General features: G+C 45.8%; 1 protein-coding gene across 1 annotated transcript; it reads left to right on the top strand.

The window, feature by feature from the left end:
• The first annotated feature begins 2466 nt into the window (after window positions 1-2466).
• On the top strand, window positions 2467-17803 carry PKLR (pyruvate kinase, liver and RBC). The gene is made up of 11 exons (XM_006861553.1): window positions 2467-2571; window positions 3639-3816; window positions 12849-12940; window positions 13034-13165; window positions 13558-13744; window positions 14395-14665; window positions 14770-14920; window positions 15210-15362; window positions 15456-15622; window positions 16971-17152; window positions 17697-17803. Exons 1-11 carry the CDS (start codon window positions 2467-2469, stop codon window positions 17801-17803), a joined length of 1725 nt encoding a protein of 574 aa, XP_006861615.1.
• The last annotated feature ends 31 nt before the right edge of the window (window positions 17804-17834 follow it).

Raw genomic sequence — 17834 nt, 5'->3', positions numbered from 1 at the left:
TTTAATGATTAATGGGCATTTCAATTTGTTCAAAATTGAAATCTTGATTCTTTCCTGTAGAATCTATTTCTTCCCTGGTCTCAGTGAACGACACTATCATCTAAACAACTCTCAAGCCAGAATCCTCAAGTGTCATCTTTTAGGTTTTAGAAGGCTCCTTCTCCCTATCTCTTCTGTCATTTCACCCTGCCTGCCATCTTCCAAAAGTCACATGAAGTCTGTCCCTTTTTCCCCATCTCCCACAGTGCCAAGTCAGTTCATCACTTCTCACCTAGATTACTCCTAACCTCTGCCCTGCTCCTCTGCCTGTGCCTTACTTCTGTCTATTCTTCACCCATCAGACAGATGCGTCTAAAGCATCAGCTGAATCATGTCACTCCCCTGGTTAAAGCTGTTGCAATTCAGACTTTAAACTGCTATCCAAGCCTACAAAGTCTACTTAGATTCCCAACCTCCCCATGGACCATGCTTCTCCATCCCAACACCTACTTCATTACAACTCTTCCTCTTTGGCACCAAGCTTTTCTCTTCCCAAGAGCCTTGCCAGATATTATTTCCAACCCCATAGGAAGCTCCTTGCCCCTTTTTCTTTGTCCTTTGTCCCAACCTATTACTTCTTAGGAGTCCTGGTATGGCGCTGTGGATTAATGCATCAGACTGCCAAGTCGTTTGAACTGCAAGGTTGGTGATTCAAGCTCACCAACTGCTCCTTGGAAATCCTATACAGGGTCACTATGGGTCAGAATCGACTCAACGGCACTTAACAACAACAGCATTACTTCGTAGCCTTCAAATCTCTGCTTAAATGTAATCATTTCAAAGAAGTTTTCACTGACTACCTCATCTAAAATAAATTCCCTACTCTTCTCCGCACTGGCTTCCCTGTTCCAAGATTGATTTTTTGTCTTTGACTTTTTATTGTGAATTGAGTGACGGTTTGCAGAGCAGACCATCAGTTTTACATTCAACAAATTATATACTTTACTTCATTACATCGTTGTGATTCCTTCCGTGCACCAACAGTTAACAATATTTACCTTTATTCACTTTAACTGTTGCTCTCCTCCTTGTGTCTCTCATTTGTTTGTTTGTTTGAAACAGTACTTAGTGTTTGAAATCCTGGTGTGACACTGAATGATAGGCTGTTCAAACCCACCAGCCACTCCTCAGAAACCCTACAAAGGGTCACTGTGAGTCTGAACCAACTCAAGGGCACTTAACAGCAACAGTGACCGTAACAACAACAACAACAACAACAGTATACAATGTTTGCCATGCTATATCCCTTTAGTTGACACTTGTTTGTAGTCTGTCTCCCCTGTTATACTATAAATTCCATAAAAGGACAAAGGCTTCACAGCTGTATCCTTAATACCTAACAAAGTAGATGTTCAGTAAATATGAAAAGTGATGAAAGAGCAAATGGTAGCCATTGTTATGATCATGATGCTTTCAAAGTTCCTGGGGTATCTCACCACAGCTCCATCTTCCCCTTTCTCTAGGCTTCAGACCCTCCTCTGCTTCCTCAGGTCACACAGTAGAAACTCAGCTCCAGAGGGTTTTCTTTTTTTAAGTTTTAATTGTGAATTATGTGGGTTTACATGGGAGAACATCAGCTTCACATTCATCCTATTGTATTCGTTTCATTGCAATGATTACAATCCCTCCATGCATCATCAAGTAACCAAAGGGTACACCACATAGGCCCGCCCCCCTGGCTGTCAGCACACAGCCCCTCTCCCTCCCTGAGTCCCATGTCCCCAGCCACTCCCTCTGTCCATGTCATCATCTCTGTCGCCATGCCTAGCGTTACTGCCTCTCTGGGTAGGGTCACGCTCTCCGCTCTTCTTACTTGATGGTCCCAGGGACCTCTGCTCCTGGGCTGCAAAATCAATCACTCTTCTCCTTTTGTCAAAACACATCTACCTCTACATTTCCTAGCCTCACAGTCAGTCCTGATGGCAATTATTCACTATTGTACCACAAGAGTCTTATTCCATAGGGTTTTCTTGACTATAATCTTTATGGAAGTAATTCACCAGGCCTTTCTTTCATGGAACCACTAGATGAGTTTGAACCACCAACCTTTAGGTTAGCAGCTGATCAGAAATTGATTGCATCACCTGGGCTATTTTCATCTAGGACTAACTTCAGTAAAGTACCAAAAAAAAGGACTATATCCCTGGTACAAATCTCTATTCAAGTTGATGATCAGACAGGGTGAGGGGACTGAGAATGTATCAAGAAAAATGAATTGGCGCCAGGAGATGGGGAGGGGGGCTGGTGTTAGAAGACAGGAACAGACAGTCTATAGATCTGGAGGAGGGGAACTGTGTGGGGACAGGGGTGGCCTACTAGGTGTGTCCCTTTTCTTTTCTCTGGCTCGCTTAGATAAGACAAGCAGTTTTGTCCTTGTCTCTCTTGCTCTTCACTGTCCAGACAGTCGCAGGTCCACGCTTTGAAAGCATGTCGGTCCGGGAGAATGTACCACCCCAGAAGCCTTGGTCATGGATCTCTAGGTCCCAAAGAGACTTGGTAAAGTCTATCCTGATTGGGGCTCCAGGAGGTAAGACCAGGGAACAGAAACTATTATTCAGCTGCTGCTGTTATTAGTTGCCAATGATTCAAGTTCAGGGTGAACCCATGTATGCAGAGTAGAACTGCTCTGACCTTTTGGAAGCACATTGCCAGGCCTGTCTTCTGAGGCACCTCTGGGTGGGTTCAAACTTTCAACCTTTCAGCTAGGGTGGAGAACTTACTTATATCATATAGGGACTACAGCCATTGAGAAGAGGTGGAAAATCAAGGTTGGAAATCAGGGATTAGAGTGAGGGTACAGATGATTCATTCTACTGGCAGCTAGAAGGGACTTGGAGAGGGCCTGTGTTCATCTGAGAGGCCTTTGTGTGAGCAGCCGCGGAGTGCCTGCAGCATGGGAGCCATGGTCCACTCCCATGGTTCCTGGACTCTAGCCCCTGGCACCCAGGGATTCCAGTGGCAGAGGAGACCTTGGTGACACTTTAACCAGTCCCCAGCTCAGCTGGCCTCATTCCTCTAACAGACTCAAAGAGATCAGAGGGCGAGCGGTGACATGGAGGATACGACTGCAAGTGGGTTTCTGACCTGGGGCGGGCTGGGGGGAGGGGGGTCCCAGGGCCTAAGGCAACACTGAAGGGGCTGGAGAAATTCAAAGGAATGACTGGGCGATTCTGAGCCTGGAAAATGAGGGGCCACTGTGGGCTAGATATTAAGGTGGCCTGAGGTAAGGAAAGTCCCCAGCTGAAGAGCAAGAATTCCATGGTGATGAGAGGTTGTTATAGTTGGTGCTCAGGAATTTCAGCCGAGTTATCCAGATCTAGATGCAAGTCATATGTCTGTTACTTAGAAACTATAATCTTGGGCAAATTATTTAATCTCTCTACCTCTGTTTCTTCATCTGTAAAATGGGGGATAATTACAGAGTGTTGAACAGCATCTGCTTCATAGGATTCTTGTGATTAAATAAGATAATTCATGCATAATGCCCAGCTGGTAGAAAGAGTGCAACAAAAACCAGGGAGCTGAGGGAAGGTGAGCAGAGATAAATGGATGGGGAGCAGAGGCAAGTACCCCGCAGCCCCCTGAGTCCTCTTCTGCTTGCAGGGTACCTGAGGTTGGCCAGTGTGGCTCAGTTAACTCAGGAGCTGGGTTCTGCCTTCTTCCAGCGGCAGCAGCTGTCGGCTGCTATGGCGGACACATTCCTGGAACACCTCTGCCTGCTGGACATCGACTCGGAGCCTCTGGCCGCTCGCAGTACTAGCATCATCGCCACCATCGGTAGGTACCCCAATCCTACCACCTCTGCAGCCTCACAGGGCCTTCTGGATGGTTTTCAAAGTGCTTCCTCATTGTTTGTCTCCTTTGAGACTTTCCAAGTTTGACAGAGTCATTCATTCAACAATTACAAGGGGCTTCAAAAAGTTTGTGGAACAAACGATTATCTTTTATTTATCTATTGTTTCAGTTCCATTTTTTTGTGAATTTTTTAGAGCGCACCCCCTCTTATGTTTTCTAAAAACTAAAACAACTTCCTTGGGAAGGTGACAGTCTACCTGGGCTGTTGTTGTTGGATGCTGTTGAGTTAGTTCCAACTCACAGAAGCCTTGTATAGAGTTTCCAAGGAGTGGCTGGTGGGTTTGAACCACTGACCTTGCAGTTATCAGTCCACTGCTTATCCTACAGGACCACACCTGGGCCCTATGTATTTGGGTAGGACAATAAATAATACACATGAAAATTATAATAAATAAGTAATTTAGCATATTAACTAATTTACTTACTTATTATAATATGTACTAGAGTCCTGGTGTGGCACTTTGGGTTAATGAGTCAGACTGCAAAGCCGTATGAACTGCAAGGTTGGCGGTTCAAGCTCACTAGCTGCTCCTTGGAAACCCTGTACAGGGTCACTGTGGGTAGGAACTGACTCGACGGCACTTAACAATAAACATAGTATGTACTATAATAAGTAAGTAAATTAGTATATTGTTGTTGTTAAGTGCTATCGAGTTGGTTCCGACTCATAGCAACCTTGTATAGGGTTTCTGAGGAGCAGCTGGTGAATTTGAACCACTGACCTTGTGGTTCAAACCAACCTTGCATTACCCTACAGCGCCACACTAGGACTCCAAATTAGTATATTGTTGTTGTTGTTGTTGTTGTTAAGTGCCATCGAGTCAGTTCCGACCCATAGCGACCCTGTGTATGGTTTCCAAGGAGTGGCTGGTGATCTTGAACTGCCGACCTTGTGGTTCAAACCAGCTTTGCTATCCAGTGTATTTAATCCACAACACCACACCAGAACTACAAATTAGTATGTTAGCAAGTGATAAATAATTTGAAAGAAAGAAAAATGTACTGAACTGTTTTAATTATCTAGTGCTGCTATAACAGAAATAACCACAAGTGAATAGCAGTAACAAACAAATTCATTTTCTCACAGCTTAGAAAGTTAGAAGTCCAAATTCACAGTGCTGGCTCTAGGTAAAGTTTTCTCTCTGTCGGTATTAGGTAAAGGTCCTTGTTTCTTCTGAGTTTCTGATCCTAGGTGATATTCATGTGGCTTGACATCTCTGCTTCTCTTGTTTGTTTAATTTCTTTTATATCTCAAAAAAGGTAGATTCAAGACACACCCTACAGTAATCCTGCCTCATTAACATAGAAAGACAACCGATTTCCAAATGGAATTACAACCGCAGGCATAGATGTTAGGATTTATAACACGCACTTTGGCGGGACATAATCCAAACCAGGACATTCCACCTTTTGACCCCCTAAAATTCATGTACTTGATACATGCAAAACACATTCACCCCATCACATCATCCCAGAAGTCATAAATCAAATCCAAAATCTCACCTTCTGAAGCATCTAAAGCAAATATGAAGTGAGACTTTAAGCATATATCATCTTGTAGCCAAATGCCTCTTCATCAGTGAACTTGTCAAATTGAGACTACAAATGACCTGTTTCCAAGACAAAATGATAGAACAGACACAAGGTAGACATTTCCATGCCAAATGGGAAAAATTGGAGGAAAAGAAGAGGTAACAGGCACCAAGCATGTCCAAAACTTAGCCGAAAAATTTGCATTAGCTCTCAAGGCTAGAAAAGAATCCTCTGTTCTCTGAGACCATCTGAGCAATAGCACTGCCCTCCAAATTCTGGTCTCAACTATGCTTTCTGGATTCTGGGTGAAGATTCCTCAGGCCTGGGCTGAAGCTCCACCTTCCAAGCTTACTGGGACAGCAACTGTGCTCCCCTGGCTTTGGAGGGCCCTTTCTCCTACTCTATTTGAGTGGCAATCCCACATTTTAGCTTGAGTGGTGCCCCATTCTTCTTTTTCTTGGGGGTGGGAGCCCAATCCCTCAGCTTTTAGCAGTGACCACATCCCCCTAGTACATCTAAGGGCAGCCCCATACCTCAGAACCAAGTTGGTGAAGATCTAATAAATGTTTTATTAAAATGTTAATTCATGCATGATATAAATTATTCTATATATTTATAACAAATTGTGCAAAGATCTGGAATCAGAAAACCAAAAAGAAGAACACGCTCAATATTTCTCAAGCTGGGGGAACTGAAGAAAAAATTCAAGCCTCGACTTTTGTTATTGAAGGATTCTTTGGGTAAATTACTGAATGATGCAGAAAGCATCAAGAGAAGATGGAAAGAATACGCAGAGTCACTGTACCAAAAGGAAATGGCTAATGTTCAGCCATTTCAAGAGGTAGCATATGATCAAGAGGCAATGACACTGAAGGAGGAAGTCCAAGGTGCATTGAAGGAATTGGCAAAGAACAAGGCATCAGGAATTGATGGAATAAAAATTGAAATCTTTTAAGAAAGTGAGTGGCACAGGAGGCACTCACTCATCTCTGCCAAGAAATTTGGAAGACAACTATCTGGCCAGCTGATTGGAAAAGATCTGTATTTGTGCCCATTCCAAAGAGAAGTAATCATGGACAATCTCTTTGATATCCCATGCGAGTGATGTTTTACTAAAGGTAATATAGAAACAGCTGAAAGCATACATTGACAGAGAATTTCCAGATGTTCAAGCAAGATTCAGAAGAGGCCGTGGAATGAGGGATATCATTGCTGATGTCTGATGGATCTTGGCTGAAAGCAGAGACTATCAGAAAGATGTTTACCTGTGTTTTATTGACTATGCAAAGGCTTTCGATTGTTTGGATCATGATAAGCTATGGACAACAGTGTGAAGTATGAGTAAACCAGAACACTTAATTGTGCTCATGAAGAATCTGTACATGGACCAAGAGGCAGTTGTTCAAACAGAACATGGGAACACTGAATGGTTTAAATTTAAGAAAGGTGTGCAACAAAGTTGTATTTTTTCACCATACTTATTCAACCTGTATGCTGAGCAAATAATCTGAGAAGCTGGGGTATGTGAAGAAAAATGTGGCATCAGGATTGGAGGGAAGATTCATTAACAAGCTGCGATATGCAGATGATACAACCTTGCTTGCTGAAAGTGAAGAGGACTTAAAACATTTACTGATGAAGATCAAAGAGTAAAGCTTTTGGTATGGATTACATCTCAATGTAAAGAAAATAAAAATGCTTACCTCTGGACCAATAAACAACATTCTTATCAAAGATTGAAGTTGTCAAGGATTTCATTGACATGGAAGCAACAGTCAAGAAATCAAACAACGTATTGCATTAGGCAAATCTGCTGCACAATAACTTTTTAAAGTGTTGAAGAGCAAAGATGTCAGCTTGAGGACTAAAGTGCACCTGACCCAAGCCATGATATTCTCAATAACCTCATATGCATGCGAAAGCTGGACAGTGAATAAGGAAGACCGTAGAAGAATTGATGCTTTTGAGTTATGGTGTTGGAGAAGAATATTGAAAGTGCCATGGGCTGCCAAAAGAACCAATAGATCTATTTTGGAAGAAGTGCAGCCAGAGTGCTCCTTGGAGGCCAGGATGGCCAAACTTCGTCTCTCATACTTTGAACATATTGTCAGGACGGACCAGTCACTGGAGAAGGATATCATGTTTGGTTAGGTGGAGGGTCAGAGGAAAAGAGGAAGACCCCCCATGAGATGGATTGGCCAAGTGGCAGCATCGATGGACTCAAGCGTGGCAACAATAGTGAGTTTGGCCCAGGATCAGGCAGTGTTTCGTTCTGCTGTGCATAAGGTTGCTATGAGTTAAAACTGACTCAATGGCACCTAACAACAACAACAACAACAATATACAGCTAGTGTGGTGCTGCAGGATAAGGCACTGGGCCACAAGGTCGATTTGAACCCCAAGGTCAGCAGTTTAAACCCACCAGCTACTCCTTAGAAATCAGATGCAGGGTCGCCATGAGTTGGCAACGACTCAATTACACTTAACAGCAATCTATATAATATGATCACTTTAACTATTTATTAATTGTTGTTGTTAAGTGCCGTGGAGTCGGTTACAACTCATAGCGACCCCGTATAGGGTTTCCAAAGAGTGGTTTGTGGGTTTGAACCACTGACCTTCTGATTCAAACCCACCTTGTGGTCCAGTGCTTAGGTAAAAAGTTCTAGGTAAAATGATACCTAGAAAAGGCTGAAAAAATAAACCAAAATGTTAACTAAGGACAAAAAAGGAAAGAAACATAGAGCATGGTAAAGGGGCAGCAGGAGTCTGGGGGCAGAAAGCAGGCTGCAGTCCTAAGTAAGAAGGTTGTTTTTGTTGTTAAGTGCCCTCAAGTTAGTGTGGACTCATAGTGACCCTATATAGGGTTCTCAAGGAGTAGCTGGTGAGTTTGAACTGCTGATCTTATGGTTTAAACTGACCTTGCAGTCCAGTGCTTTACTCCACAGCACCACACTAGGGCTCCGTAAAGTAAGAAGGTTGTTGTTGTTGTTAAGTGCCATCAAGTCGGTTCTGACCCATAGCAATCCTGTATAGGGTTTCTGAGGAGTGGCTGGTGAGCTTGAATCGCTGACCTTGCAGTTTAAATGGCTTTGCAGTCTGGCACATTAACCCACAGGACCACACCAGGACTCCAAAGTAAGAAGGTGGTAGTGGTGGTGGTGGTTAAGTGCCATGGCGTCGATTCCGATTCATAGCAACCCTGTACAGGAGGGTTTCCGAGACTATAAATCTTTATGGGTGCAGAAAGCCTCATCTTTCTCCTGCGGAACAGCTGGTAGTTTCTAACTGCTGACTCTAAGATTAGCAGCCCAATTCGTAACCACTACATTACCAGAGCTCCTTAAGCACCAAAGCGCCTTAAAAAGTAAAAAGGTAGGATAGGCATTATTGAGCAAAGAAGACCTGAGCAAAGACTTGAAGGAGATGAGGGAATTCACTATGCAGATATCTAGGGGAAGGGAGTTCCAGGCAATGCAAACAACTAGTGCAAAGTCAAGGAGGCCAATGTGGCTGGAAATCAAGAGGAGGAGGAGGAGAAATGAAGACTTTCTAGGGCCCTGTAGGCCACTATTAGAATTTGAGTTGAGTTTTCCTTTAAGTAAAATGGGAAACAACTTCAGAGGAATTTGAGCAGAGGAATTATATGACCTTATTTATGTTTCAACAGAACCACACTGGCTGCTGCACTGAAAATAGATTGGGGGGTAAGGGTAGGAGCAAGGGCAGAAGTGTTCCTGGGAGAGATGATGACAGCTCAGATGACGTGGTGGTAGTGGAGCTGGTGAGAAATGGTCAGATTCTGAAATCAATTTGAAGGTAGAGTTGGCAGGAGTTGAATGCATTGCATGGCACAGGGAAGTTGAGAAAGAAAGGAGTCAAGAATGAAGCCAGGCACTTCCTCAGAAGGCTGGAAATAGAAATACCTTATTTCTACCCAATTGAAATATCTTGTGGGTAAATACCTAATTCCTCTACTTGGTATTTACCCACAAGAAATATGAGCCATAACACAAGTAGATATATGCACACCAATGTTCACAGCAGCACTGTTTACAATAGCAAAAAGATGGAGACAGCCTAAGTGCCCATCAATTGAAGAATGGATAAACAAACTGTGGTACATACACACAATGGAATACTATGCTACCTTGAAGAACAAGGAAGCTGTAAGTCACCACATAACATGGATGAACCTTGAGGACATTATGCTGAGTGAAATTAGTCAGTCACAAAAGGAGAAATAATTCATAGGACCATTATTGTAAAAGAGTAAGAAAAAGAACCCACACTAAAAGGGGGAAATTTATATATATATATATTTGCTGACCACCAGGATGTATGGGATGAGAGGAGGGGAGGGAGAGAGGGGAAGAAAGAGCACAGGGTAAGGAATAGACACAGGATAGCTTGGGTGCGGGCCAGGGGGAGATGCAGGGGGTGCAATACACCAGAAGGGGGAAGGGAATGGAAGTACAAGGCTCATGGGAGAACCGTTAGGCAGGTTCGCATGGGCTAAGTGGCACAGAGGTAAATGATGATATATGCACAACCTTGGAATAACAGAGCTCCAGGATACAGGGCATGGTTTGAAGGGGTAAAAGAGGGGAATAGTGTTAAGATGCTTGGCTGTCTTTTAAAACTTGGTTTCCCTTGCCTACCATTGTAAAATAGACACTTGAGAGGGGGAGAAAGGAATAGCCAGAATCATCACTACAGAAAGCTTGTAAGTCCATCTTCAGCCTATAACTGACTGGAATACCTTAAAGAGGGCTAGAAGTTGCCCAGTGAAAGAGGCTTCCTGTGGAGCCTTTACATTGCACAAGACCATAGGTGGAATCCAGAACCCCATCCAGAACTGACTGAGGTAGGAAATTTCCACTGGAAAGGATGAGTTAGACCAGCCAGGAGCGGCCAGAAGAACAGGAGATATTTTGTGAAAGAAGTGAAAGAAAGACCGGCAGGAAAAATCCAAAACAATAACGGCAGTCTGATTGATTACTACAAGAACACAAGTAAGCTGTTCGCCCGGGAGCCATCAAGGCAAGTGGTCGGGACCCCTCAGAGCAAACCCCCTTCCAAGACTAAGACTCAAGGGAAATACATGAGCAGGCATGTGGTCTGGCTGGTGACCACGTTGGTCACTGGTAAGGGAAAGAGGGGGAGAAAACAGCAATGAAGTTGCAAGCTAAGCCCAACCACATTCAATAGACCCCAGTGAACCCAGGTGGAGACCTGGATGGCCAGCAGTATGGCAAGACCCAGGGACTCCTGGGCCCAGAGGCAGTAACATGGCCACAGAGGACTAGAGTGGAGAGTGAAGAGTCCCGCTGATATGAAGTGAAGGGAGATGCACAAGAACACCCATACTTAGAGATAGTACCCACCTAACCTGGCTTTGATGGCTGGAGGATCAGAACTCAACTAGAAGAAAGAAGAGTGGGAAAAAAGAAGAGTAACCTGCTACAATTTGATGAACTTAACCTATACTTATGGATGTAGTAGCTCAAAAAGGGAACAAGTCTTTATAAGGAGGATCACTCCCAACCCCTTGATATACAGGGTTGACAGGGATCAGCAACTGAGACATTGCCTACCCAAAATGGGGGGGCCTATAAAGGCAAGAAGTGACTGACTTACAAGCTTTCAAGAGGGAGCCTAGTTCCAGACAGGACGGGTGAAGGTAGAATCACCATTGAATGATTTCCAATTTGTTGGGACCAGACTGGCGAAAGGAAATGGGGATAAGACTTTTGTGGTACAATAGTGAATAATTGCCATCAGGACTGACTGTGAGGCTAGGAAATATAGAGGTAGATGTTTTTTGACAAAAGAAGGCGAGTGATTGATTTTGCAGCCCAGGAGCGGGGGTCCCTGGGACCATCAAGTGAGAAGAGTGGAGAGCATGACCCTACCCAGAGAGGCAGTGATGCCAGGGATGGAGACAGAAAAAATGACATGGACAGATAGAGAGGCTGGGGACACTGGACTCAGGGAGGGAGAAGGGCTGGTGGTTGGGTGGCAGGTCTGTGTGGTGTACCCTTTGGTTATTTGATGATGCATAGAGGGGATTGTAATCATTGCAATGAAATGAAATACAATAGGATGAGTGTAAAGCTGATGTTCTCCCATGTAACCCTCACAATAAAAACTTAAAAAAAAAAAAAAAAAGAAGAAGAAGAAAAATGATGCCAGGGTTTGGGGCCTGTAGAACTGGAAGGATGGCATTATCAACTGAGCAGAAAAGACTATAGAGGAACAGGTTTGGGGAGAAAGATCAGTTCAGTTTGGAACATACTGAGTGTGAAATGCATATTACACACTCAAGTATGGTGTAGGGTAGGCAATCAGATATATGACTGGGTTTGGAGAGAGGTCTGGACTGGAGATGACGATTTGGAGTTGTCAACATATAAATGGTATATAAAGCCACGAGACTATTTGAAAGTGAAGGTAGAATGAATGACACAGAAGACTGAGTGATGTACCTAACATTAAGAGGAGGAATAAGCAGAGGAGACTGAAAAGAAGCAATCAGTTAGGTAGGAGAAAAACCAAGAGACTCTGGTATCTTGAAGGCCAAGGAAAGAAGGTGTGTTAAGGAGGAGACATGTGTGTCAAATGCTGCTGCTGAACCAAGTAAGACGAGGACTGAGAATTGACCATTTGATTCCATAACAGCACAAAAGTTCCTGGAGTCTCTGAGAGATGAGGGCCAATGTCTGGTTGAAGAGTCGTCGCTGTTAAGTGTCGTACAGTAGGTTCTGACTTAAGAGTGACCCTATACAGGGTTTCCATAGAGCAGCTGGTGACTTTGATCTGCTGACCTTACAGTTAGCAGTCCATTGCTAGGAATTGGAGTCAGTAAATACAGATAACTCTTGCAATGAGTTCTGTAAAACTGAAATAATAAAATAGGTATGTAGCTGGAGGAAGAACTGAAATTATGGGGGGAAAATAATGAAAGATATGTGTTGATGGGCACGATCTAGTAAAAAGGAAAATACTGATGATATAAAGGGGAGAAAGGGTGAATCTCTGTCCTTGATTAGGTGAGAGGGAAGATACTTAGTACACAAGTGGCAGTGTTGATGTTAGGGACTGGACACTCAAAAGGTTAGGTGGGCTGTCTCTCAGTCACACAGCTGCCCTATGGCAGAGTGGGACTTAACTCAGCTCTTCTCAAATCAACAGGAAGCCTCTAGGCCCTAAAGTCCCTTAACCAAATGCCCTGACACCCACCGTCTCATGCCCCCTCACATCCTGCAATACTTACATCACTGCCAACACCAGTTCTCTAAGACCTAGCTCAGGATAATCACCCCCAAGACCCCAGTGTTACCCAGTCTCTGAGGGTAAGTATGCGTTTCGTTATCTCAGGGTTTTGGGAAAAGGTGTCTGAGCAGGATCTCTGGTTCTAGGGCCGGCTTCTCGCTCTGTGGAGCGCCTCAAGGAAATGATCAAGGCCGGGATGAACATAGCGCGACTCAACTTCTCCCACGGTTCTCACGAGGTGCAGTGTGGGGCTGCTTGGAGGTGGGTGGGGCCGGAGGATGCCCGGGGGCCCAAATCTACTCTGAAATGCTTGCTCTTCTCCCGCTCCCAGTATCACGCTGAGTCTATCGCCAACATCCGGGAGGCAGTAGAGAGCTTTGCAACTTCCCCACTGAGTTACCGACCTGTGGCCATCGCTCTGGATACCAAGGGGCCAGAAATACGCACTGGGATCCTCCGAGGGGTGAGAGACTGTCCCACGATAGGCGAAGTCAGGGCGGGGCCTGAGGGAGCGGGAGGAGGGGGTATAGATTCCGGAGCAGAATTAGAGCAGAGGAACTGGGCTTCAGGGGGGCCCAGACGCAGGGAAAAGACCAATGAGGAGAAGAAGCAAGAAATCAGGGAGCAGGGCCGAAGAGGAGGGAACAGGGCTGGAAAATCCAGGGAGAGCCGAAAATATTGGAGGGCCTGTGTGGGGGAAGGGAGGAAAGGAAAAGAAGAGTAGAGTGGACCGGGCGGGCGGGAAAGGCAGAGGCAATTGGGTGGGGACCCTGGGTGGGAGCAAGAGAGGGGTCCTGAAGAACTTTGGGGAGGCGGGGAGAAGAGAGCTCACATTCACTCTGGCCCCGCCTCTAGGGCCCGGAGTCGGAGGTGGAGATAGCGAAGGGCTCCCGGGTGCTGGTGACTGTGGACCCGGCGTTCCGGACACTGGGGGATGCCGAAACCGTGTGGGTGGACTACCCCAATATCATCCGGGTCGTGCCGATGGGGGGCCGCATCTACATTGACGACGGGCTCATCTCCTTAGTGGTCAAGACAATCGGTGTGGATGCACCTCCCGCCCTGGTTGGGTGAACTCTCTTCTGTTTGGTTCCTCCATTCACTCTTTAGATAGGCCACACCTGGCCACGCCTCCTCCCTGACTGTCCTGGGAACCCACAGCCTCCAGACCTCAGGATTCACCTTGGGTTGGGGCTGGATTTGTGGGTTGGTGGTTTCTTCTGCAAATACCCACCTTGTTTTATATAATGTGCAAGGCCAAAGACAGGGACAGAGAGACGAAAAGGGCATGGCCAGTATCTAATTACCTAATAAACAAGGTAAACAAAGGCTTACATGTGCTTATTTACTAATCTGTAGTGAACAATTTCACATTGTTTTCATCACTTCAAAGATTCTGCTTCTAGGTATGGCTAGCATCTCTCTCCCAACCCGACAGCACTTTCTTACAGAATCCAAGCCTCTTTCCAAATTTATAATCCCTAGCAGGGACAGAATACAGAGTAAGCATGGGCTTACTAATGTATATGATTAGTATGTAAACACAAGTAAGCCCATATGTACCTTGCTTATTAAACAATCGTCTCCTGGACATGGTTCCTGGTTTCATGGAAGTCCAAGCTCAATGTCCCCTATGCAGTGACTAATACCTGGCCACACCTGTGACCAGGCTGGCTCTCTCCATACCCACAGATCCAGAGGGGCTGGTGACCGAAGTGGAGAATGGTGGCATCCTGGGTAGCCGGAAAGGGGTGAACTTGCCAGGTGTTAAGGTGGACCTGCCTGGGCTGTCTGAGCAAGATGCCCGGGACCTGAGCTTCGGGGTGAAGCATGGTGTGGACATCATCTTTGCCTCCTTTATACAAACAGCCAGTGATGTGGTGGCTGTTCGGACTGCCTTGGGTCCTGAAGGACAGGGCATCAAGATCATCAGCAAAATTGAGAACCATGAAGGCGTGAAGAAGTGAGGCTTGATATTTAACTGTCCCATCAGACCCTACAACACCCCGATCACCCCTTCTTCCTCCTGCCTCTCCCTGGTATCTCCTGATTCCTCCAACCACCCAGGTTTGATGAAATCCTGGAGGTGAGCGATGGCATCATGGTTGCCCGGGGAGACCTTGGCATCGAGATCCCAGCAGAGAAGGTTTTTCTGGCTCAGAAGATGATGATCGGACGCTGTAACTTGGCTGGCAAGCCTGTAGTCTGTGCTACACAGGTCTGGAGTGAACCCTGAGGAGTGGGACACTTTGGGCTCTGGGAACATCTGAGGGAGAAGACCCACATCTTAGGTCTGTAGCATGTTTTGGTATTCTGTGTTAGATACTCAAACTCAATGACTTTAGAAAGAAATGATATCACCCCCATTTTCAGATGAGGAAACTGCAAACTCAGGATCACACAGGTTGTGTCTGTGACCCTGGTTTTCACAAGTGTCAGAGGGATATCTTGGGCAGGGCTGCGGATGGGAATGTGACTACAATAGCTGACTTCCAAAGTGTCCCCAGATGCTGGAGAGTATGGTCACTAAGCCCCGACCAACACGGGCAGAGACAAGCGATGTGGCCAATGCTGTGCTGGATGGAGCAGATTGCATCATGCTGTCCGGGGAAACTGCCAAGGGCAGCTTTCCTGTGGAGGCTGTAAAGATGCAGCATGCGGTAGGAGCTCAGAATGCAGGGTAAATGGGCCAGGGAACCAAATCTTTTCTGGGTCCCAGTGCCCTGCCCCACTTGACCTCCTGGTTCCTGCAGATTGCCCGAGAGGCAGAAGCTGCAATCTACCACCGGCAGCTGTTTGAGGAACTGCGCCGGGCAGCACCACTAAGCCGTGACCCCACTGAGATCACTGCCATCGGTGCTGTGGAAGCTGCCTTTAAGTGCTGTGCTGCGGCCATCATCGTACTGACCTCAACTGGCCGGTGAGGAGCGCACTGGGAATGCCTAGATTGGGCATAGCCCTGGGTTTTGTCTGGTCATCAGGGATTAAGAGTATCATCATGCTGGTGCAAAAGGAGAGGTAGCTGTGAGAGTTGGCGGCTGGGGAGACAGGTCTTGGAGTGAACTAGGAATGCTAATGTGAGCAAGATCCAGGAATCTGAAAGAAGAAGGTGGCATCACTAAGTATAGTGACTTGGAGGTCATTTGCTCTCCTAGTTCTCAGATGCAAGTCCTTTTCATTTAGTCCACTAAGTCTTACAATGCTGAGGTGATGCTGAAGAATGCAGAAGATCTTTGCTCTGAAGTGTACTAACCATGAGTGCTTAAGTAAGTTGCCCAGACTCTATAGGCCTGACCTCCATTTCCTTATATCTAAACTGCAAGGTTGGTGGTTCAAACTCACCAACTGCTCTTTGGAAACCCTATACAGAGTCACTATGGGTCAAAACTGACTTGATGTCACTTAACAACGATGGAGCTAAGGACCCCTGGTGGCACAGTAGTTAAGCACTCAGTTGCTAACCAAAATTTATTTGAACCCACCAGCTACTCCATGGAAGAAAGACTTTGTAGTCTGCGTCAGTAAAGATTTATAGCTTTGGAGTCCCATGGGGCTGCTCCAGCCTTATAGGGTCACCATGAGTTGGAATTGATTCAACGACAATGGGTAGGTTTGGTTTAGGATGGAACTAACAATGTGTTCTTCATAGGGCTGTGAGGATACACACAACATAGTATATATTTTGTGAGGCATTGGTGGATCAGTAGTAGAATTCTAGCCTTCCACACAGGAGACTCCGGCTTAATTTTCAGCCAGTCACCTCATGCATAGCCATTTCCTATCTGTCAGTGGAGACATGCATGTTGCTATGATATTGAACATGTTTCAGTGCTATCCAAACTAAGACTGTCAAGTAAGAAAGGTCTGACTATCTCCTCATAAAAATCAGCCAGTGAAAACCTGAAAGATCCTAATTCAATCCCCAACCAATTATGAGGATGGTGAAGTGTTTCATGTGTCAGGGTTCAACTCAATGGGAGTTAACAATAACATGTATGTTACTTTATAAATTAAAGTAGTTAAAGAGTTTTATGTTGCTCAAAGAGGTTGCTCATTATCTCATTGAAGTATAATATCTTCCTTCTGTGAAAGAAAGGGCAAGCATTCTTATGCCTTACTTTAAAGATGAGAAAATGAAGGTCTAGAGAAATATGATGATTTACCCAGGATCGCCCAGCTTGTTAGTGGCACCTGAAACTAGAACCCAGACCCATCTGCTAGTTTAACCCGCTTCACTGTTCTGGGCTGACCTTCTCTACCTCCTCCAGCTCAGCCCAGCTTCTCTCTCGGTACCGACCTCGAGCAGCAGTCATTGCCGTCACCCGCTCTGCCCAGGCCGCCCGTCAGGTCCACCTATGCCGAGGTGTCTTCCCCTTGCTCTATCGTGAGCCTCCAAAGGCCATCTGGGCAGAGGATGTGGACCACCGGGTCCAGTTCGGCATTGAAAGTGGTGAGTTGCCTTGCCCTTCCTCCTCCCACCTCTGATACTTATATTGAGTCCTCTTTCCCAGCTTTCTTCAACTACACAAGAGTCTTGTCCCTCTCCTGGGGTCCCAGAGTTGCCCTGTGAGATTCAATAAGACCCACAGGTATCTGGGTTTCTGAAAGAAAGATATGCTGAGGGGAAGGGGCAGAAGGGAGGAGGGCAGGACGACCCCTAAAGAAGTCACCTAGCTGCTTCCTACACCAAGTGGCTAGACTCAAGGAGCAAGAGAAGAGACAGCTGCAACTGAAACAAATTGAACTTACAACTGATGTATGCTCATTCCCAGCCCTTTCTATCAGCACAGCACACAAGTGGACAGGAGACTTGCTACTTGGTGACAATACATCCCATTCCATTTCAGAGACACACCTGTGCTCACATTCCCTGGGGGGCCCATTGGAATTTGTCTCAAGCTCCTTCTTCCCTAAAGCCTAGCTCATCTGGGGTGAGGGTTTCTGCTCATTACAGGGCTGGCCTGAGTCCCACCCCGTATTCTTTCCTTTCCCAGGAAAGCTCCGGGGCTTCCTCCATGTTGGGGACCTGGTGATTGTGGTGACCGGCTGGCGGCCTGGCTCCGGCTATACCAACATCATGCAGGTGCTGAGCATAACCTGAGACACTTCTTTGACCTCTGACCCAGATCACC

This window comes from Chrysochloris asiatica, unplaced genomic scaffold, assembly GCF_000296735.1.
Source record: "Chrysochloris asiatica unplaced genomic scaffold, ChrAsi1.0 scaffold00042, whole genome shotgun sequence".
In the NCBI taxonomy this organism is placed as follows: Eukaryota; Metazoa; Chordata; class Mammalia; order Afrosoricida; family Chrysochloridae; genus Chrysochloris; species Chrysochloris asiatica.
This window is presented reverse-complemented; position numbering and strand designations above follow the sequence as displayed.